At 35.8% G+C, this 24,056-nt stretch overlaps 1 protein-coding gene across 2 annotated transcripts in view; it reads right to left on the bottom strand.

The window, feature by feature from the left end:
- Positions 1 to 24,056, bottom strand: part of SLK (STE20 like kinase) — a 58,395-nt gene that overhangs the window by 5,399 nt on the left and 28,940 nt on the right. Inside the window, exons 5-16 of one of the 2 annotated variants that reach the window (XM_069567039.1) lie at positions 20,599 to 20,671; positions 20,246 to 20,440; positions 19,629 to 19,710; positions 18,294 to 18,422; positions 16,313 to 17,677; positions 14,169 to 14,299; positions 13,826 to 13,949; positions 12,211 to 12,390; positions 9,689 to 9,781; positions 2,105 to 2,234; positions 1,136 to 1,260; positions 416 to 604 (exon numbers count right to left, since the gene is read on the bottom strand). In XM_069567039.1, the coding sequence (XP_069423140.1) occupies positions 416 to 604; positions 1,136 to 1,260; positions 2,105 to 2,234; positions 9,689 to 9,781; positions 12,211 to 12,390; positions 13,826 to 13,949; positions 14,169 to 14,299; positions 16,313 to 17,677; positions 18,294 to 18,422; positions 19,629 to 19,710; positions 20,246 to 20,440; positions 20,599 to 20,671 (2,816 nt within the window). The remainder of the gene's footprint in view (positions 1 to 415; positions 605 to 1,135; positions 1,261 to 2,104; positions 2,235 to 9,688; positions 9,782 to 12,210; positions 12,391 to 13,825; positions 13,950 to 14,168; positions 14,300 to 16,312; positions 17,678 to 18,293; positions 18,423 to 19,628; positions 19,711 to 20,245; positions 20,441 to 20,598; positions 20,672 to 24,056) is intronic. The other variant, XM_069567040.1, reaches the window with a different exon arrangement.

Genomic DNA, 24,056 nt, shown 5'->3' with positions numbered 1-24,056 from the left:
AGTAATAATACGCTAGGACTCAAAGCTGGAGTCTACATTTTGGTGGGGGTAGGGAGGCGGGCAGAGATTGCTGATTCAATCCTTGTTTCTCCTATCTGCTTAGTGACCTCAGTTAATCTGTGTGTGGGAACTGTGACTACAGAAGTACAGTGAGGCCGTATGTTTGATTGTAAAGCTGGTCACATCGCCTTATTCCCAGGGCCGGTCTTGGGATTAATCTAGCCCTGGATCTTGTGTGGGGCATGGGAGACAGCAGCTCTCGGTGGCCAGCACTGGAGGAGAGGGAGCTAGGACAAGCCATATGTTTACAGAGCCCAAAGTGGCTCCAATGTTTACAACACAATTATGTGGTACTTCTAAAGACCATCCAAAACTTCTATACCTAAAAAAAGAAGACAGTAATCTGCTTACTTACTTGTTTAATTTTGTCACGGTCCTGATCTGGCGTTGCTGTTGAGTTAATTCTCAAACTCTTCTTAAACATGGCCATTCGCGTCTTGGCTTCGCTACGCTGAATCTTAGGCAGTCTTGCTCTTTCTTGAGTCTGTCTGTTTTTCAGCTCCTCGATAAGTCGTTGATTGTAACGCTGCATTTGTTCTGTTTCCTAAGAAAGTTTCAGAATCCAGTGATATAGAGATAATTTAATACCCAGTACCCACAAGTATGCTCAAACATGTCATTTTGCTATTGTTCCCCAAATTATTCTCTCCCTTGTTACATACTGATCAATAAAGCATTAGGCCAAAAAAAAAAATTTATAAGAAAAATAAAGCTAATAGTAATAAGAGTCTTATGTTAACTCTCTTATACTAAATACAGGGAGTCCACATTTTTAAGATATCTGAATTAAAAAGGAGCCAAAATAGCTACCTTTGAGAGACAAGTTGAAGACTATAATGTGTAACAGGTCTTTAAGCACTGTTTATTAGTTACCTTTCTTGGAATTTGTAGAAAAGAAGTTTTGCAATAATGATCAACATATAATTAATTACTCCAGATTTCATCAAAGAAATTTTAGGACAAAAGAAAGAAAAGACACTTAAAACTTATTCTGTAAAATATATAAGTTTCAAAAATAAACAGCTCTGCAAACTTTAAAATGAACAAAAAAGTGAACAAATTTCCTTTCATTAACCTTCTCATGGCGCTTAAGCAGCTGGTGTCTTTGCATAAAATACTGATCTTTAAGTTGCTGTTTGAGCAGCTGGTGTTTTTCTTGTAAGTGTCGTTCTTCAAGCTCCCAAATCGCAGCTTCTCGAGCTGGAAGAAGAAGGTAATTTTCAAAATGTCACTTTGCTCTTTTCATGAATGTACGCTGGTCCTTGTTTTAATATTTACATAAAAGTGTTCTAATACACTAATTAATACACACAGACGTTCTGAGCTATAAAAGAAATATTACCAATGTAAAGATAATATCCATTACCACTTTCCATTCTGTTCTAATGTCCTGTAAACAAAGAATGCCCCACTCCCAACACTAAAATTCCATTTAATCATCTCAATGAGAAAGAAAAAATACCCAAAGTATTTGTTCGAGGAAATAAGTGCTTAAAATTCCATTCTATCATGTAGCCAATTAAGTATACCATTACAGGGTATAAGTGAAGTGAAGTGAAGTCACTCAGTCGTGTCCGACTCTTTGCGACCCCATGGGCTGTAGACTACCAGGCTCCTCTGTCCATGGGATTTTCCAGGCAACAGTCCTAGAGTGGATTGCCATTCCTTCTCCAGGGGATCTTCCCAACCCAGGGATCGAACCCGGGTCTCCCGCATTATAGTCAGACGCTTTACCGTCTGAGCCACCAGGGAAGTCCTTACTAGGAGCACCTAAAATTACTTAGGTGTATTTCTAGCATCACCTGGACAAAAAGATTTTTTAGGGGTTATATGTTTACTTCACTTTTATTGTTCACTTCTATTGCCATAAAGGAATTCTATGTCTTGCAGTTGTTCTGAATTGTATACAGTATTTTCCTCTTATTTACCTTTTTCTTTCCCTCTACCACTCTAGGAAAAGAAAGCATTCAAATAATTCCCAGGTATATCTCTGCAATGTTTCAAGACATATCCTGTATATACATATGCCACATATTTCATGTACCTCTCATGAGCTGCTGCTTGTTATTCAGGCACTCTCTTTCAATATTGGCTAACTCTGCCTTCTGCTGTTGGATGATCTTTTTCAGAGAGCCGTCTAATTCTTGTTGTTGCTTCTGAACAAACTCTTGTTCCTAATAGACATGGTTAACCATCAGTCAGTAAGTATCTATGGAGCAAAACATCCATTTATCTATGTGGCTGTATGTATCAGTAATTAACAAGATTTCTGAACCAAGTTTCTAAAGTTAACTAGATTTAAAAATCACCAAAATTATACAGTATAGGCATATCATATATTTGTCACCCAACTCAAGACCAGAAAGTACTAGAATATTTAATATTGTGAACTCACTACTAAGAATAATACATACAAGAGAAGTCTATATAAACTACTCATGATTAAAATGCCCAATTATGCTGACATCTTCGAGAAAAAAATAAATTTACACCTTCTAAAACTGACTATTCAATCCACTAGAGTGTGGCTACAATAAAAATGAAGAAGAATGCCTTTTAGGGAGAGAGGCAATAAAGAACAAACAAGTAAACCAGGAGCCGGGAACTTTAAAGTCTGTATTTTTCTATTAACAGAGTTAGGGAGCAACACCGTGGCTGTACTAGCAGAGAAAGACAGTTTCTGCGTCTCCAGCCTGTGCATAAGAAGAGCCACACTTTAAGGGCTTAGTGAGAAATAATGCTCTGCTAGAGAAGCAGGAACTAGAAACAGGAAAGCGAGCTACATTATATAACTCTACAAACAAAACTCTTTACAATCAGAGAAGTCCACCAACATGTTTGGGAGTCACTCATTCAACAAATATTTACTGAATACATACTATTTGCTCAAATGCCAAATTTATGCTTTTTTAAAAATCTCTCAATTATTGTATAAGGAAAGGAAAGGTTAAAGGGACTTATGGTTGCTATGCTAGATTATACAGTTGTGGATGGAACAGTAACAATACCTATACTGAAGAAATGCAAAATTTTCAAGTAACCAATTGGATCTCTATCCCTCATTTGACAGTTATGGTAGCTTGCAATTAATTCAAGGGATAGTCTTATCAATTTGAGTGTGGATTTAGAGATTTAGGGTTGAAGCAGCACTTCACCTATAATCCCTTCTCTTGCATATCTAAGAGATGATAAAACCTCAGGATTCATTTTGGAACCATTTTTCAGGCCTTGGACAGAATCTGGAAGCATCTGGATCACTACCAGCCTGGTCTTCAATGCAGAGTGAGCCTAGCAGTGTTCCTCAAGATGCTTCTCTTGCTACTGATTCTCTGGAAATGAGAATCTGGTCTCACCATCCATGACATCCTGTTAATTTGTCGTCACAATGCTGCTGTCTCGTCTGCACTGTGATTTGTATTTTAGCATGAATACAAATGTACAGCAGCAGAAAGACTAGTGAACTGTTTCTAAGGAGTACAACTACCAGTAGAGTTTTGTATCAATTATGATCTTTTGTACTGGGGACAAGAAATGTATTTATGTGTCATTTAAAAAGACACAATGTACATTGTCAGTTTTGTAGATAAAATTAATGCTGAGCATTTATACAAAAAAAATTACAAATGCCAACTTGACTACAGTCACATAAAAAGAAAAGAACTCAATGACTATTACAAACCTAATTAGATTTATTTAATAAGATTGCAAAATCTCCATCCTATCTTATAAGCAGTTATAACAAAATAAGTTGTTCAAGCTTCTCTTTTCTTACAGTAAATATCGTTTATAATAAAAATTAAACTGATTCTCTAATTTCACTGTAAAATTTCTATATGTAAACTTGTTTAATAAACAATATAACCTGCAGATACATCAAAAATTTTATTTTGTTCAGTATTTTTATCATTAGTTTGCATATATAACTTAAAAAAATATGTGTGGACAAAAATAATTGGTCCAAATTATCATAAATATAAATATTACATTTAGACAAAGAAATCAAGTTTAAAAGATTGGATGAATAAGTACCTATGTGAAAATAAAAAGGTGAACACAGTGAACCCTTCAACAACACAGGTTTGAGTTGCATGGGTCCAAATAAACGTGGATTTTTTCACTAAATATGTCCTAAACATCATGTGGTTGGCTGACTGTGCAGATATGGAACTGTGATGTGGAGGACCAACTGTAAAGTTTTACGTGAATGTTCGATTGCATAGAGGGTCAGCACCCCAAAACCCAAATTGTTGAAGGGTCAACTGTATAAACCAGTGCCATTAAAAAAGTGAATGTGATTTCTTGTCAATGCAATTTTTGGTTATATTATTGTATTTGTCGAAATCAAGTAAGAGTTCAGTTTAAAGAAAACCTTTTTCAAGCACTTAATAAATGCTGGGGTCCGTACTACTTACATGGTTACTAAAATCAATAAAAGACAGCATTCCCTTCAAGGAGCTTCCACTCTATTGGTCCCAATTTAGTTTTATCTGTCAGTCCCTATAAAGCATAGTGGGCCCCTTCCCTCAGTAACATACTTTCAAAAGTTCCAAAGTAAACCACAGAGAACGCAATGCAAGGAATAAAAGGATCCTGAAATGAAGATTCAAAGTGAATGACAAAGAACTGCAGAAGCAAGCCCTGAAGTGGCCAGTGTATAAGAGGGAAAAAAAGAGTGAAGACTGTTATCTAGAAGCTGGCAGAACTAGCACCATGCTCCTCCAGAAAATAAAACGAAGATCAACAGGTAGGAATCAAGGCACATAAAATGGAAATGTTTCCTCATCTTCCAAGTCTGCAAAGACACCAACTGCCTTACTGAGCTATGGGCTTGAATAATTAAGCAGAGTGTGGATGATTACACGGCCAAAATATTTGCAACTGATTTTTTATATTAAAGCTTAAAAGTACCTAAACGGGTCCCTTATTCATTAGGTATTCTTTATATTGATTTTAAATATGGTTTAGATTTGACTTCCATCACAGTTATCTATCCTCTTTCTCAACACCAACATAATTAACTCCTATTTATTGAGCCCTTAGCAGTAGCGGCAGTGTTAGTCACTCCATTGTGTCCGACTCTTTGCGACCCCACAAACTGTAGCCCGCCTGGCTCTTCTGTCTATGGGATTCTCCAGGCAAGAATACTGGAGTGGACTGCCATTCCCTTCTCCAGAGGATCTTCCTGACCCAGGGATTGAACCCAGGTCTCCTGTATTGCAGGCAGATTCTTTGCCATCTGAGTTACAGGGAAGATCAAAGGGTTCCTTACATGCTAATTAATATATTTTATTATCATAAAAGAAATGAAGATTTACTATCACTGAGCTTTCATTAAAGTTCCTAACTTCAAAAGCCGAGTATAATCCATTCACAGGGGAACCTGTAATTAGAAGTTACTTAGGATCTAAAAGAAAAGTGATCTTAACATTCCAAAAAAACTGCACAAACTACATTCACTTTAATAAAATAACAACAGATCAATTCTATCACTAGGAATAACAATTTCAAAATGGACATATAAATTGTAAAATGAGCGCCCTTTAAATGCACAAGTTTTAATTCTGATAATGGAATTTTATTAGTCCGATAACGGTAAACGTTAAAAATACAGCTTTGGGTTCTAGGAAACTATAAGGAAGAATTATGATATGTGGGGCTATTTTAATACAGAATTTGATCATTTTAACTTAAAAGAAAAGTGTAAAATGGTAATGATCAGAAAAGTGTTTGTAATTCATTAATTCCTCCCTCTCATCATAAAATAACATTTTGCTTACTCTTTTAGAAAACGAGAGAGTCCAATGGCTGTCAATAATAAAGATAAATAAGTAATTTCAGGAGAGGGGGAAGAAGGGGTTGAAATCAAGCTGTATTCTATCTACTCCAGTTGTGTATATCAAACATCACAAAGAGAATTATAGTGTTAAATAAGCTACTCGTTCCCCTATAGAAACTGTGAGAAAGAATACAGCCTGGAATTCCACACTTAATTTAAAACTGCAACATGGAGAATAGCAACCCACTATGCATAATGGGACAATTTGAATAGTGAAAACTAAATGGAACTGAAATCACCACTTTCAGCATGGCTTTTCTGACCATAACCATAATTAAAATATCTACATAAACATATATGCAATCAAAACGTCACTTCACACGAAGATAAAAATCTAATCACAGCATTCAATTTCTCACATGTGCAAAAACACAGAAAAAACTACTGGGAAGACATTTCTTGAAAAAAGATGAAAATCTCAGATTAAAATCTGTGGTGGAGTAGACAGAAAAAAGAACACTATAGTAGACGTGTTCTAGTTCCAGCTCTACCACTAATCTCTTTTGCAACTTTAGGCAAATCACTTAGCCTTCTGTGCTTCGATTTCTTCATCTGTAAAATGGGTACACTCCACCTCCGTATTAGGGGGTTGGCAGTGAGAATTAAATGTGAACACTCTTCAAAGAATACTGTACTATAAAGCTCATGTAGGGTTATTACTACTGACATTGTCATTTATCAATCTTCTAGATTTATAACAAGTGAAACTAACAGTGAAAAGGCACATGTGAGCCAAAGAAAAGCAGGTAGAACAGACGGCATCCTCCTGTAAGGCACGGGGGACTTACGTCCTGCATTTGGGCGTTGAAGACTGCGCAGGACGACAGCTGAAAAGAGTGAATCATGGCCTGAGCAACGCCCTGTGGGTCAGAATACAGCGCCTCCCAGGTGAGAACAGAGCGGAGAGACTTTTTGTAAATGGAAAGAGTAATTATACAAACGCTGAGCTTCCCGAGGCCTGGAACAAGTCAGTTAACAAAAGGGCCTGTACAATGAAGGATTTGAACTAGATCAGTGGTTTCCAACCTCTAGTTTGCTGCTGTTGTTTTTTAAGCCAGCTGAACTCTCTTTTTAAAAAATTCGCCAAAAAAAAAAACAAAACAGTTTATAAAACAGATGAAAAGTGGTACTGCTCTGGACGTAGGGGTACAGAGCTCTACTGTTCTCATTTCTGAAGAATTCGCAATGTGCTTCTTCCAAACTCAACAGCCCCTGGGAGTACAGTCTGAAGACTACTGGACTAGATCATCCAATAGAGTCTAGTTTCACATGTGTATGGTTCTTATCCATAGTCTTTAAAAAGTTTACAATATTAGGCTCTGTAATCTAGCATCTTCATCAAAAGCAGTAGCTAAATATAAATACTTCTGAAATCAGTTAATTACTAAATTTGTCATTAAATTTACAGAAAGAAATTTACTATTGATTTTAGCTTTAGTCGGAAAATACAGGCTGGCATCGCAAACTATATGAAAAATCACCTACAAAGTTTTATTAAAGCACTATTAAAGCACTGGATTACCTGATTCAGTCAACACTAAATTCTTACTTTTTTAAAAAAAATAAATTAATTAATAAATAAATTCTTACTTTTGACTCTATAATAGAGTCTGACACACTGCCTTTTGGAATTAAACTCCATATCCCTTCACAAGGTAAAACCAAATTGTTGTTCTGGAGTGAAATCTGAATTATCCAAAAACAGATGTGGGGCCAACAAGGACCTCCTCTTCAGCTGTCAGTAAGACATGGCTAACGACCACTGGCCCAGCCAGTAAGAGTTCAGACTAGGCACAGAACAGGCAGCTTACATACGAGGCAGGATGACATGGCGCAGTGTGTGAGACAGGGAGGCAAACGTGCCTAGATGGGAATTTCAGCTCCAACATTAACCAATGTGTGAACCTGGCGAGTCATTCAACCTCCTGCGCTTTCGCTCCGTCACCTGCAGAATGTGGGTCATACGGGCAACTACCTCCTGCGTTGTGAGGTTACATGAGTTCATACAGGTGAAATCAGTATGACACACGGTAAACACTGTGTCTGCTATTACCACCTTGATGACAGGCATGCCTTGGAGATATTGTAGGTTCAGCTCTAGTCCACGCAATAAAGCAAAACACATGAATTATTTGGTTTCCCAAGTACACAAGTTATGTTTATGCTATACTGTATTCTATTAAATAAAGTATGCAATAGCATTGTCTGAAAAAAACAACATACATACCTTAATTAAAAAGTAGTTTATTGCTGAAAATGCTGACCATTACCTGACCCTTCAGTAAGTTGTAGTAGTAACATCAAAGATTTTAGATCAGAGATCACCATAACAAATATAACAATAATGAAAAAGTCTGAAATGCTGTGAGCATTACCAAAAGGTAACAGAGAGACATGAAGCGAGCAAATACTGTTGGAAAAATGGTGCTGACACACTTGCCTGATGCAGGGTTGCATTAACCTTCAATTTGTGGGGGAAAAAAACCCACAGTGCTGCAAAAACACAAAGAAGCGAAGAACAATGAAAAGAGGTGTGCCTGTAGGAACTCCCATACGAGGCCAAGACAAAATTTTGACTCACAGGAAGAAAAAAAAAAAAACTAAATTTATTTAAATAGCCTAGTTTTATTAAAATTTTAAAATTCTAAGATATTTTTCTTATTTTTCATGGTGTTAAAATAATTCCTAGTTTGAAATGATGGTGACAAGTAAATGACAGTTTCAAATATCCTGCCTTGACAAAAAACAACAAAAAAAATTTTAATGACAGTGCACTGGTCATGGTCCCTAGAGGTTTCTGTTGGTTTCTATATTCCTTTTCATGAATCTACAAAATTCAAGAGGCTGGGAACCAACTTTTTAAACTACATAAAAACCCACATTAAAAAGGCAATTTAAAGCAACAAATAATAAATATTCCATGTCTCTTCTCCCTTCCATTAACATTTGTAACTACAAACTGAGCTCATTTCTCTCTTTGCCTCCAGGCTGAGTACAAACTTAATTAAAAGAAAGATGATCCCAAGTATAAAAGACCTCGTAGAGTAATGTGAGGTAATTCTAGAAAATTCTGTTGAAAATACCAATTTATCTAGCTTTGTAAAGAATTTACCCATTAACAGGTTCAGCCTTATCATACCTAAAATCAAGTTTACTTAGGTAACAACTATCTATTTTTATAACTGCTAGATTCTGAATCAAAAAGAACATACTTAATATTTAAAATATGGTTTTAAGTAGCTTATATTGTTGAGTTTAACAGTAATAAATGTATGATCTACCATTTAACATTATCATTTACCAGCTTGTGGAGTCTTATTTCCCTAACCAGGGATTGAACCCAGGCCACAGTAGTGAAAGCCCAGAATCCTAACCACTAGGCCAACAGGGGATTTCCCAAATTAATGGCCTTTTAATATGCATTCTTTTTGTACGCACAAAGCTTATATACTCACCCTCTATATTTTTCTGTCCTAAAAATTGACATTACCACTTAAAAATGTAAGCTTCCATCACGATTAAAATAAGAATACAGTGGATTATACATTAACATACACATTTATTTCATCTGCAGTCAGCTTTCCAAACATTTCACTTAATTTCATATTAGCAACTTAAATGTCACCATTAGTGTGAATTTAGTACTACATAAAGAATGCCCTGGGACCCTTTGTCTGAGGGGATGTCAACATCATATAATAAGTACAGAATTTACCCTTTTAACCATGGTTTATTGAGCTGTGAGAATAATGCCGCTTTCTGTTTTTAGTAGCATTAAGCTGCTGCTGTTACCTGAGCATGCTGGCTTTGTGCAAGCTCCTCTTTCCTGCGTTTCATGAGCTCTTTTCTCAGCTCTTTGGGTGCTCTCTCCACTTCATTTATAACCTACAGTGTATAAGCATGCAGGAGGTGGGGAAAAATACTTTCTCCACAGCAAGCATTTATGTGAGCAGACAAGCTACAAGTCAGATAAAGCTGTTAAAAAGTTCCTTTCAACATGCATTAGCACAGGTGTTAGTTTGAAGAAAAAGAATGAAAGGATAGAACATGCTTAATCATAGTGCAGAAAGGGACATTACACCATATAAAGGTTAATTAGCTACTTAATTATCCCTACATATCATTCTCTCTTAAATTCGAAGGTGATCAGTAAACAATTACTTGCAGCACTGACGCTGAACTAAAGGTGATAAACCTAAGTGACCTTGAAAGATCATAAAATTACAAATGTATCTATTGACGTTGTCTACTGACACTGTTTGATATCCTGGATATAAGGAAAACTAACGCCATTCATTTATAAAACTGCAACATTTCATGATTGGCTTGATAAAACCAATGAAATAATTCTAAATGAAATCCACTTAATGAGATCAAAAGAAAAATAGTAAGCCTTAGAATAACACAAAGGAGAAATAAATGCACACTGTTTTCTTTTTTTATAAAACACCATTTTATGCATGGTGTGATAAAAATGAACATATTTGAAAACTTTGGGGTTATATTAGAATAACATTCTCCTTTGCTGATAAATTAAGCCAAAATCAATTGTCAACTTTAAAATCTGTAATATAAAGCCCTCAAAAAATAAGTTTAGTATGCTATGATTTATTACACCAGATAAAGTATATTATAAAATAAAGTGTATTTTAGAGCTCCTTCTTTTAATCACTTCAAAATCCGAGATGTGTATTCCACCTAAGAACAAATCTATAATCCAACTATGAAAGACGATCATGTGTTTATAAGTAGAAGCACCAAAAGCAACCAGATTCCAAATCACCACATGCCATTTATGGTCTGTGAAAGAGACTGATTTTGATTTAACAAGTGTATTTAAAATTTCCCATCAGTAATCTCTCATGAAACCAAATCACCATTAAAAAGAAGAGACTCCCCAAATGCAAGAAGTTTAGCAATAAGGAAAAAAATACATAATTATTTAAAATATGCATATCACAATCTCAAACTCGTTCAATGGCTAAACCTCTCCTACTCCAAAACAGTAACAATAACTAGAAACATTTTTATCTCTAAAATTAAATCATATATTTACCTACAAAATTTTTAAAATTTAATCTGATATTAGAAAACAACCTTTTAATAAAAACTATCCATCTATCCATGGTTTTAAGAAAAATTAACATTTGGTCTCAATAAAGTCATACATCATGGTATATAAAGCAATTCTATATGAAATAAAATCAACAGTAACAAAACAGTAATTTTTAGAAATGGAAGCCACATCAAATGGCTATATACCATTTCACTCATCTTTACCTACAGAAATCAAAGAATGTATGACTAATATTTGATTCTATCCTTTTAAAACCAGATCCTGAAGTTCAACAATATGATATTCCATTTTCTGCATTTCACTGTTAAAATCAATGAATCTGAGTATTGGGGACATGCAACAAAGGTGAAAACGTATTCACTAGTTTGGTTGTTAGTTTGCTCCAAAACTAATAAATCTGATCATAATATTGTCCAAGGGGTCTTTTATATCATTAAAAGATAAATTCTCCTCCTACACTAAAGGATCAGAATAAATTATAAAATTATCTCTCAAAACTGCTAATACGTAAAATTTCTCTTAATTTTATTTTAATTGGGGAAGAAAAAGACACATTAATACAATATGTAAATGCACTTTCTGAAACAATGACAATCTTTCATAGTAAATAATACCACACAACAGATTCTATGACAATATGGAACAGTTTCAGGAAAAATGAAAAAATTCATTCTTGTCAAATGACTTTACAGATATTTTCCACCTGTGATTCTTCAAAGTATCTCACACTTTGATAAACTTGGAGATATTATTTCAAATTTCAGGTTATTCAGCTTTTGTTTGGACACAGTATCTGAGAAAGGTACTCAAGATAATCAAGAAAAATAATTTTTAAGCATGAATTAAATTTGCAAATAAATACTAAATTAAAATACTGTTGCCATCTGCAAATAGATCATAGCATGTTTTCTTGAAAAAAACATCACTATGTCAGGACTTAAACGTTGCATTAATAAAGGAGGAATGATAGGTTACAAGGAAAATGGATTAGACTCAATTTGAAATCTTGTCTCAAGGGTTGGCTGGATATTTAATGCGTGTCTGTGAACTTGAAAAGGTCATAAAACCTCTACTCCAGTTTTCTTGGCAGTAAAACTAGGTAACATCTGGCCTTACTGCTACCCTACATGACTGCTGGGAAGACTGAAAAAAAAAAAAGAATGAGTGCCACTTAACTAACAAGTATTATTCTTTATTCCTTAAACACGTGTACACTGAAAAGGGCAGTTACACTTACCTCCTTCTTTCGGTTCTTCAACACATTCTGAAATTTGGACAGCTCTTTTTCTTGGTCACCTTTAATGCGCTTGGCTTCATCTCGCAAGCGATTTGTGTGTTCCTGCTCTAGACGTTCAATGGTCTGCTTCTGCTGTTTTTCTAGATTTTCAATCTCCTGATCATACTGTCGTTTCTTGCTCTGTAAAATGATGTAGCTCAAGATCATTTAACATGAATGCTCATATCAACTTGTTATACTGAAAATGTTTCCTAAGAGCACATATTGATAACTGGCATTTAAACTTAGTGATAAAATCCGTACCCTCTGCAATACTGAACAAGTCAAATTCACTAAAACATGTTTTTAAAATTTTTCAAAAAGATGAGCATTTTCACTTTTTTCTAATAAGGAAAATACTTTCTTCTATTATATAAGTATAGAATATTCAAAAATTATAGACAATCCAGAAGAATATCCAATTGCTATGAAATACTAAAGTAAGAAAAATTTCAATATTTTTCCTATACAATTTTTGATAAATCAAAGGTCATATTTGAAGTCTATTTTAAAAACATACCATTACTTGTCATTTTCAGAATTACTCTTCCTCATCAAGAGTCTTAAAATAAACATCCTATTTCATTGAAACAAACCTTTTAGAATTATAAAGCTATTCTCTCAACAAAAGATTCCTGTTTATATAATACTTGAATAACACTGCAATTTTAGACATAGGTACTTATTTGTAAAGAGTGTTTTCTTTTAAAAAATTAAAAAGCAAAATATTTGGAAAATATGGGGAGAGGAGAAACACAGTTTTTGTAAGGTTCTGAAAACACAGAATATACTGCAAAAATACTCAATGAAAACAAAAGCTCATTATTTCCTTAGGAATTCTCAGTTAGGACCCAACAAATGAAATCAGCAATGCCAAACTTCACACAAAACAATCCTTACCACTTAAAATTATAAAACATAAGAACTATAATCAACCATGAATCCTATAACATTTCAAATGATCCTTTTTTCTAACCTACATTAAGCTAGATGTTCAACATAGGTTACTGAAATTTTATATCACGTTAACAATTCCTTTTCCAACTTTGGACACAAAGTAAAAATTTAAAGACTCAGTGACAATTACCCTTGACAAGTTAGCACTAACTTCTCCAGCAGCTGTGAAAATGGATGTGGAAGCTTAACTAGTAGTCAGAGAAGTAAGCATATTCTGAAAAATCCCCCAAGAAGTTCTAATACTCAACCGATTTTGAAAACAACTGCTCTAGAGTAGCTTAAAATCTTGGATTCTGAGAGGTAAAGTTTTAGCAATAAAAAGTTGTCCAGCAATAGAAATCTGCAAACCACCTATTAGCTTCATGATTCCAGATTTTCATGACATTTTAATCAAAGAAAAATGAAGACACCCAACACACTGTAAGTCAGGCAAATGGCCTAAAACAGGAAGAAAAGAAAAAGAAAACATCCAGAACACCAAAGAGAAAAGGCCAAAAACACATCACAAAGCCAGAGAAATCTAGTAAACAGAGAAAAAGTTATAAAACCTTCCAGCAGTGATTTTTTTAAGCAGTAAATTTCTTTATGAACAAAATGGTACAAAATTCCAAGACTTTACCATCATCTCCTGCTCAAAACGTCGGAAAATTTGCTCTCGCTGTTGCTGCAGTTTGCCATTGAGCTGCTGTTGGGCTCTTTGTTCTTCTTTTTGAAGAAATCTTAATTCCCGAAGTTCCTGACGTCTGATAAAATTTAATGGTGACAACAGAAAAAGAGGAGCAAAAATTACACCACTGAAGTAATGTTTTACAAGAAAAAACTTGAAAACTAACATTTTCTTCCAATGGAAAAGTAAAACATAACTCAAAACTAGCCAAGACTACTCATTTCTCTATTCTCAGACTCTGCAGAGACCTGAGAAGTCACAAAACCAGCTGAAATCACGTTGTTTCTCTACTCACCTAAGAAACCTCAACTCTTCGGTTTTGGAGTCACTATCAGTAACTATCTTTGACGTTGTTACACTTACTTCTACACCATCAACGACAAATTTGCGTGTTTTCTTCAAGGTTTTCTTTTGTCTTCTTGTTTCCTGAGGAAGATTTTATTTTAGTTAGGCGTTATATGGGGAATACTAGAGAAGGAAAACATATTCTTAAAAAAACAAAAACAAGAAACGGAACTAACTGCTATGAAGACTACACACACAAAGCTGAACAGAAAGCAGTAAGACATCTCTGAAACCAATTATACCAAATACACCTCATCTGATTGTCACATGACTTTACAGATGAAACCAATCTTTTTCAAGTGAAATTATGCATTTTGATGATATGCATGTATAATTTTTATACTACATCACAATTAGGCACAAGTGGTAATGATCAATTCACAAAAATGAGTAATTAGTACAATCTTTACATGTTAACCATCCTTTCTTCCTCTTTTTACCTTGTAGGTTCTCGGACACCTCTGTTTTTCTGTTTCAAAAACACAACGCCATTAAAAATGAATTCCTGGGGCACATCCCTCAAAAGAATTTAAATCAGCAAGTCTGAAAAGGCTGAGGCTTTTATTTTGAAAAGGCTCTCAGATAACTTTAAAACACTGCCACAACTGAGATTCAAAATTCATTTAATCAACAATATCACCAGCCCTCCTTCATTTCAGGGTCAGAGATGGAGGAGTGATTTTAGAGTTACTAGAAAGACAGCACCTCCACCACACCACCCAACGTACCAGATCTGCCAGCTAGCTACTGCCTGAAATTCTTTATCAAGACCAAACTCTTCATTCCTCAACTGGCATCCAAATGTTTTTTAAAGGCAGAGAGAAACAACAGAAGTATGTAACACTGCTATAAACACATCTCGGTAAACATGTAAATACTGAGAACAGGTAATTACTTAGTTGTAATAGGTGGAAATGGTTAGAAAGCAGAGGGATCAAAAGGAGAATGTCAAAATACTACATTTAAAAGGCATTAGAATTTTTAAGTTGGTCTTTGGCACTTTGCAGTCTTCACCCTCTTACTGTTCTACTCTCTAGGGTTCCAGTATCCTCACACTGCTCTCCCCTAAGCCCTGGACTATGGCCACCCTATCCAGACATCTTCTAAAACCTAAAGTGGGCATGCTCCAAAATTAACCTACCTCCCTATAACCTCCAAATTTTCCATTTCTTCGGTTCCTACTAAAGCATCCACAATTAATGTCGCCTTAATTCTCAGAAATATTTGCTTTTTTTTTTGGAAAGGCTAACTGTAACTATTAAGTCTGTAAATGAACTTCAGAAAAATGGAATTTCAGGCACTGAAACAAAATAAACTAAAAACTGAAGACCATCTAAGCAATATACATGGTGATATCTGGGGCACATAGGCAGGCGGATCAGTCATGCCCTGGAGTCCTATCCCTAAGGCCAGTTCTAAGTTCCTGCTTTTCTGCCACCTGTCAATCCAGTCTCTAAGCAATCTGTGGCTTACTTGTGTCAGAATTCCATGGGATCTTTTGTTACAAACACTGATTCTCTGGCCTCACTCCATACTTCTACATAGCTCTTCCTAATGATTACCTTTTTAAGCACACTCAGATTGGAGAATTATGCTCTAACAGCTCCAAGCATTCTGGGTTTTAGTGTTTGGTTTGGTTTTCCCATAATGATTTACACAGCAGTAGAAATGGCTATGACTGAGGAGTTAAGAGTGGTCATCTGCATGGCCAGTAGTAAACCAAGGGATGTTTAAATCCTAAACATTCTTTAAAGAGATCATTCTTATAAGCCCTCTATTCTTTCAAATATTCTGATTCTTGCTAAAATTATAGCAAGAGATGTGCAGTAGGAAAATCCAAATACCAGTAAGCAATTTATTATACTATTTATATTGAGTTGGCAAAAATAGGTAGGTACTACCCAAAAATTTAATGATTACATCCAGAATCTCTCTAGTTTTATTTTTAATTGATTCCTCTCATAGCCCTGAATTTTATAGGGTTAATACTACACTGATTTAGTGTTGGTTGGTTTGAAAGTCATCAGTTTTACATAAACTCTCAACTGCCACAACAACAAAGAAAAATCCAAACACGGACCCATATACACTTACTTGTAAAGATATTGATCCACTGTCTTTAGTTTTGCTTAGGAAGCTAGAGATGGACAGATTCAAGTCAATGCTGCTATTATCAGCAGTGGAACCAGTGCCTGAATCAGTATCATTTTCCTTTTGATTCTCAGATTCTGGTAACATGGTTTCAGTTTTTGATAAAACTTCTCCTTTATTTTCTGCATCTTCAGGATTGATATTAATACTGGGTATTGGAACAGGCTGAGGTTCACTGGGCTGTGAAGCGGCAATAACTTGAGGTTCTGCTTTAACTGGCACTTCACATGGAATTTCTTTTTGCTCTGCGTCCATCTGAGCAGCAGCTTTATGAACATCCGGAGTTTCACTTTCTAAAGCTTTCTGGTCAGTATCAGTCACTACACTTCTGACCTCTGTTCCTTCAGTGCCACTTGATTCAATAATCTCAACTTCATTTGTCCCGACTTCCTCACTGGTCTCCAGTCGGTTCTCTGAACTGCTGATTAGTTGTTCCTCACCTTTCCCGTCTACAGATTTTTTGTGTGCCTCATTAGTTTCAACTCCTTCTTCAACAGAAACTTCCCCAGTACCACCAGCCTCAGGACCCTCTGTGGACTTGATTGCTAATGTCTGGCCTACGCCACCCACTTCTTTCCCATCACTACGCTGAGCATCCTCAGCACTGCTCTCAGTTGCCCTCTGAGCAACGTCTTCTGCCTCATTTGTTCCTATCACTTTGCTTGTATCACTGATCATGTCTTTTTCAGTTTTGTCATCTTTTCCCAATTTCTCTTGGGCGTCTTCCTTTGTAAACTCAACTTCATTTTCAATTGCCTGAATATCTGCCTCTCTTTCTCCAGTCTCTTCAGAAACTAAATCCATTGCTTGAACAGTAGTATCTTCAATTTCTTCAGATTTTATAAACTTATTTTCAAGCATTTGCTGCTTTTCCTGATCTGTTTCTTCTTCAGGTTTCAGATTCTGTTCAGTATTTGTTTCTGAAGTTATCATTACGTTATTTTCCTTTCCTTCACTGACGGAATTAATGTCCACTGCCTCATGGTCTTCTGTATCAGGAAGATTTTCAAGCTTGGGTCTCTTCTCTTCTCTTCCATTTTCCTCAATTACTGCTGCTTTACTATGAAGTTCAGCCATAGCTTCTAAATGAGTATCATTAACATGTTCATCAGTACCCACCCCAATCTTTTCAAGTTCATCACTGGTGGGTTTTTCAGTAAGAATTTTACTGTTAAATTTATCTTCAGAAGTATTACGTTCTGTTTTTTCCGAGACAGATTCCAAAATACAAGCGTTTTGTGAAAGCTTATCTTCTTCAGAGCTGGCAATACTCAGGTCAGAGGAGGCACGCTTACTGGCAGGTATTGGCTAAAAAAAGATTTTATACAGTTTTAGTGTTAAAAACGTTAATTTCAAGATGATGACCAAAACAATATTTCATATATATGTGTCTGTGTATATATATATGTATGTATATAAGATGAATTCATATATATAGTGATTTAATATTTTTATTCAGTAAAATTTGATAAAATTATAAAAATAATTTAAAGAACTGACAAATCTTCACATAATAAATATGACAAAAATGGAGAGCAAGGCACAAACTTGAAAGCAAGGAGCAAACTTAATAAATCTTCACCTCTAAATTAAAGGTTTTTGTATTGCTACCCAATAAATCAGGCTTCCTTGGTAGTTCCATAGTAAAGAATCCACCTGCCAATGCAGGAGACACAGGTTTGATCCATGGGTTGGGAAGACCCTTGGAGGAGGAGATGGCAACCCACTCCAGTATTCTTGCCTGGGAAATCCCAGACAGAGAAGCCTCATGGGTTACAGTCCACGGGGTTGCCAAAGAGTCGGACACGACTGAACAACTAAACAACAACAACCCAATCAATTAATTCTTAGACATACGTGGAATCGTAACTCATAACTCAACTCTGAAAATCGCCAAAACACAACTTCCTTTTTAAACACTGACCAGGGAATTTTCTGTTTCCTCATCATCATCCTCCTCTTTGCCATCTTCAACTTCTTCTGTGACTTCAGCCTTCGCCTCTGCGATCAGCTCCCGAATTGGTTTGTTGGAATCGACAGTCACAAAAGGATGCTGTTTGATCATTAAAAAGAGCACACTCAGTAACAACTGAAATGCTTGTGGAGTGAGTTTCATATATATAAAATACATTATTATGTGGTAAAAACACTGACATGTAAATAGGAAAAATACAAACAACTTCAGATGACACTACATCTGGGATAAGACGGCGGGGAAGGGAACTGAACAGGAATGGGGCGGCCTGCAACTTTATCTCCAAGTGTTTTTTAAGAATCTGAAAGAATTATGTCAAAAATGGTAATACATTACTTCTGGGTAATAGCTTCATGTACTCTGCTGCATGTCTGAAAATTTCATAACCTAAAATCTAAATTAAAAGTAAACCAAGTTTCAAATACATTACTAGTTCTTAAAAAATAATAGTATGCTTACATCTCATATAAAACCTCAATAAAATAATTTTAAAAAGCTTTAGAGTTCTGTTAAAAGTGTCTATAAACACCTGTTTGTTTTTTTTACATAGTTCTAATGTTTTTAAGAGTAAGAAGATATTTTATTCATCTCCATACTCTGCACTTAGCGTTTGGCACAGACTAAGGCCTTCCAGTGTGGAGGAAGTGAAACAAGAGAAAATGCATTTCAAGGTTATACTTGTATAGACAGAAAGGCAATGTTTCTTGCTTCTCCCTCCAGATAAACAGCAACCTAAAAACCATAATGGAGGAGCTGCACAATAACTCAACCTGCTAGTAACTGCTTCAGGACCTGTCATTCTACTTGTCTACCTCTCCTATTGTTTGACAAAATTTTATTTCAAATATTACAAACAAGTCCTGCTATAAAACAAAATTATTCAATCACTTCAACACCATTTTTTCTTAAAGTTAGCAATATTTACTGAACATTTACCCTCATTGCAAGAGACACTAAAAAAAAATTAATTAGCTCACGGCCCCTGTCAGCAAGGTACTTGTTTTCTAGTAATGGAGAAACCGAATGGAAGTGATTGACAAAGTGGAAATAACTAAACAAAATGAAAAGAACACAAACTGAATCAGAAAAGCGTAGGAGAAATTACTTAAAAGCTAGGTAAATGCCTCTTAGTAAGGGGAGCACATGTTTGTAAAGTAAATGTTAACTACTACAATGTATCCTGTGTTTGCACAGGAAAACTGAAGGAGTCTGAATCTGTATTCATCCTAAAGAGACGCTCCAGCACTTACATGGCTTGCCACTGTCATCATACTCCTACTTTACCTGCAGTAGCTGAGATGTAGTCCACCTGGAATCCACATTCTTTTCCAAGCATTTCTTTAGAAAGTCCTTAAAATTTGAAGACCTTCAAAATAAAATTTTAATAATGACATTCTATTTTATTTTCTTGTTATTAAAATCAAAACTGTGAGAAACCATGGTTGAGTTCTATCATGTATGTAACAGTATTAACTCAGCATAAAACTAGTTCATGAGAATATTAATATTCATAAGTCATTCATTTATAAATACAAGTCACATGTATATAAGTAGGCTTACAGTTTTAAGTCACTGAGATACAGTCAAATGTTCATAAGAAAGCTAAAAATCACAAAAATTCTATTATATTAAACTCCACAAAGACAGATCACATATATGCCTCAGCTTCTCACAGAAAATACTTCTTCATGTAGAACTCCAATCACTGCTATTTTCAAATTGATGGGGAAAGTTAATTATAAGAGTTTATATGATCCTTAAGTCTCGAAAATACACCAATATCAGTTTTCTACTTCATACAACCTTTGTACCATGTACCTAAGTTTAAATACCCTTGGAAAGCTGGAAGAATAAATCTTCAAGTTTTGCTTCTTAAAAAGTTTTGTTTAGGAATATTTTACCATTTTGATGGCTGTGCTAATGTAGGGGGCTCAGATTTTGCTATTTTTAGCAGCACTCTCATTGGATTTAATTCATGATGAGGTGGTTCTATCTCAGCCATTTCTATTAAAGTGATACCCAGGGACCAAACATCAGCTTTGTAGTCATAGGGTCTGTCCTTTGATGTTTCACACATGACTACCTCAGGAGCCATCCTATGAAGACAGAGAATTGAAAATTAAGATGTTTAACTTAAAATGGTGATCACAAACCACATAAAAGACAGACGGTATAATCAAACATGTGGACAAAATTAACAGATAGTAACTGCTGACATAACTGATGCAGCAAATCCATAAAACTGGATACATACCAATAGGGTGTGCCAATAAAGGAATCTCTCCTTTGAATTGTCCTTGTGTTTTTAGCTGATACTCCAAAATCCGCTTGAAACAAATAACCATACAAAAGTATTACTGATAGTTTTTAACCAAAGTTTGCTATATTCAACTTAAGGGAAAAGCATATCAAGTCTTTAATAAGATCACTGTTAAGAGTAAGCAAAATAGAACTGGAGTGGCAACCCACTCCAGTACTCTTGCCTGGAGAATCCCCATGGACAGAGGAGCCCGACAGGCTACATAGCCCATGGGGTTGCAAAGAGTCGGACACAACTGAGTGACTAAGCACAGCACACAAAATGGAAAGAGAAGTAACTTCCCTATTGCCCTAATTTTGACCACGCTATTTCTACCATATCCCCACCCTCCCCACAAAAAAACTGCCACAGAAAAGATTCCATCATTAATACACTTAACACCACCATCTTCACACATCTTCAGATCACAAATTCTCCAGAACTGACAAAAAAAATAGTACTTTTAAAACAGACCAATCTATCCACTTCAAAATAAATGTCAAGTAGTGCTACATGTTACAATTAAATTGAAGGACAGTTTTTCTATAGTGTGAAAGACAGAAATTATACCAAAGAAGCCTTAAATGACAGCATGCCTGCGTGCTCAATTGTGTCCGACTCTTTGGGACCCCATGGAGTGTAGACTGCCAGGCTCCTCTGTCCATGGGAGTCTCCAGGCAGGAATACTGGCATGGGTTGCCATGCCTTCCTCCAGGGGATCTTCCCAGCCATGCACTGAACCCGCCTCTCCTGCGTCTTCTGCATCGCAGGCAGATTCTTCAGTGCTGAGCCACCGGGGAAGCCCAAATGGCAGCGTATGTCTTACTAATTTCCTCATAATATTACATCATAAGAAAGAACTCAGGAACGATGCTTCCTGATTTAAATCATAGGGCACAGCAACATAACTTTATCAGTTGTTTACTCCTTTTCAGCTTAGAGCTCAATCACTAACAGCAACACAAAATTGCTATTGCTGCATAAATTACCTCATGCCATATACATTTCACTCCTAAAATTTCATCTGACATGCCACAATTCTCAAAACTGAATAAATACCAAAGATCTAGTATCTGTATTCATGCCCCAAGGTCTGCAGAATACACACAATAAATGGCAGCTACTATCACTGATAATATATGCAATTTTAACCTCTGTGATGCTTTGGCAGTAGAACTTTTAAAACTCATGAAATCCTGCCCTGTATTCTAATTATTTGTATCTATTATATAGTTTTTTCTTTTCTTTTTTTGACCAGGTAGCTCTGCTTAAAACACCTTGGTAGCTGCCTACTGCCTACAGAATGATGTTACACTTGCTAATGTGGTGTTATGAGGGCTTCCCTGGTAGCTCAGATGGTAAAGAATCTGCCTGCAATGCTGGAGACCCCAGTTAGAGTTCTCAGTCAGGAAGATCCCCTGGAGAAGGGATAGGCTACCCACTCCAGTATTCTTGGGCTTCCCTGGTGACTCAGACAGTAAAGAATCGGCCTGCAATGCAGGAGACCTGGTTTGATCCCTGGGTTGGGAAGATTCCCCTGGAGGAGGGCATGGCAACCCACTCTAGTATTCTTGCCTGGAGAATCCCCATGGACAGAGGAGCAGGCTACAGTTCATGGGGGTCACAAAGAGTTGCACACAGCTGAGCGATTAAGCACACAGTCAACTCAGTATTTACTCCATTTCAGTGTTTTTTGAGAACCCATTAACAGTCTTTTAAACTTTTTTTCCCTCAACACATGACTGGGCAAGGAGGTCCAAAACCAGACCTAAACCACAAATGTCCACTGCCAACAGTCATACCTCCCTAAGTACTCTTAAGAGCAGGCGATAAACTAAGGAGGGACAAGAAGCCACCTTCATTCTTGTGCAAGGGGGAAAATTAAGGTCATTATTAAGTACTTCACAGTTCTACTTACAATAATGTGGCAGATATATGTTGGTCTGTTAAAATAGCATTTACATATTTATTTCCATTTGCAAGAATGTGATCTGATAATAAAAATTTGGTTACTGTAATGTATATATGGCTCCTGAGGATACTACGGTTCTATAATATCTGTGTATACTTAATACAATGTCACAGAAATGGAAGACATTCTGTATGCATGAATTAATGAAATAAAATGCAATTATTTTAAATGTCAACCAATGCAAAACTATTTCAGCATCCTAAATCTTCAAAAATATAGTTATTTTTAATGCCATGTATTATTTTATACAAAAGTATATTGCTGTATTCAAATAAAGATTTTAGAACACTTACAGAAAACATGTACCAAAAATAGATCAAAATTATACTATTTCAAAACAAGCTACAAGACTTTAAAATATAAGACATAAAAAAGTAACATATACCAGCATTTTAAAACTCATGAATGAGGTGACAGAACACAAGAGAAATCAGAATAAAAAATCACTTTAGAAACAAAGACTAAACTAAGAGGAATGCAAGAGCAAATAAACACAACCAATTCACACCCACTATCACTTCACCCCCATTAGGATGGTTGTCATCAAAAACACAGAAAATTACAAGTGCAGGTAAGGAGGTAGAAAAATTGGAACCCCTGCACATTGCTATGGAAATGTAAATTTGTGCAACCACTGTGGAAAATGGTACGATGGTTCTTCAAAAAATTAAACATAGAATTACCATACAACCTGGGTATCTGCCCAAAAGAAATGAAGGCAGGAACTCAAAACAGATATTATACACCCATGTTCGTAACAGCATTATTCACAGAAGCCCAAAGGTGGAAGCAACCAAAGTGTCCACCAATGGATGAATGAGTAAGTCAGACATGGCGTATACATATGCTGGTAACAGAATACTAGTCAGCCTTAAAAAGGCAGAAAATTAACACATGAATTTGAATAGGACATATGTAGGAATTCAGAAGAGCCTTGCTCTGTTTTTTGGAAAGGCCTAGAAGGAAGGCCAGTCCAGAAACTATAAGTATACTTGACACTCAGGCTGTGGTCTTAAAATACCATGTCCTAATAAATGGAAGAATACAAAACCACGCAGACTCTTGCCAAAAAGTCTTTGGATTTCTCTGCAAATTAAGGGAAATACAGAGAGGAACTTACTGACGTCATCAGGAGTATGCAGCCAGTAAAACGCAAGATAAGAAAAACTACAGGTCCAACAGCTCAGGTCGCACAGACGAGTGTTTCTCAACTCCTTTTTTAACCTCTCCTAAAGAGCCTTTGCAGACATTTTTCCCCAGTCCTCTCTCTCATGAAATTTTAATGTCACAGATATACTGTATATCTGTTCATGTACTATCAGTGGGCCTTTGGAGGGTCACAACCATGGTAATACGGAGCTCTTCTTTCTTTCTTTGAGGAAGCATGCCCTGAACATGCATGCCACAGATAAAACATAAAGAGAAGAAAGGAGTGGTGGGG

The sequence above is a fragment of the Ovis canadensis genome, chromosome 22, assembly GCF_042477335.2.
Source record: "Ovis canadensis isolate MfBH-ARS-UI-01 breed Bighorn chromosome 22, ARS-UI_OviCan_v2, whole genome shotgun sequence".
Taxonomy (NCBI): Eukaryota; Metazoa; Chordata; class Mammalia; order Artiodactyla; family Bovidae; genus Ovis; species Ovis canadensis.
The sequence above is the reverse complement of the archived record's forward strand: the minus strand, read 5'-3'. Positions and strand labels throughout refer to the sequence as shown.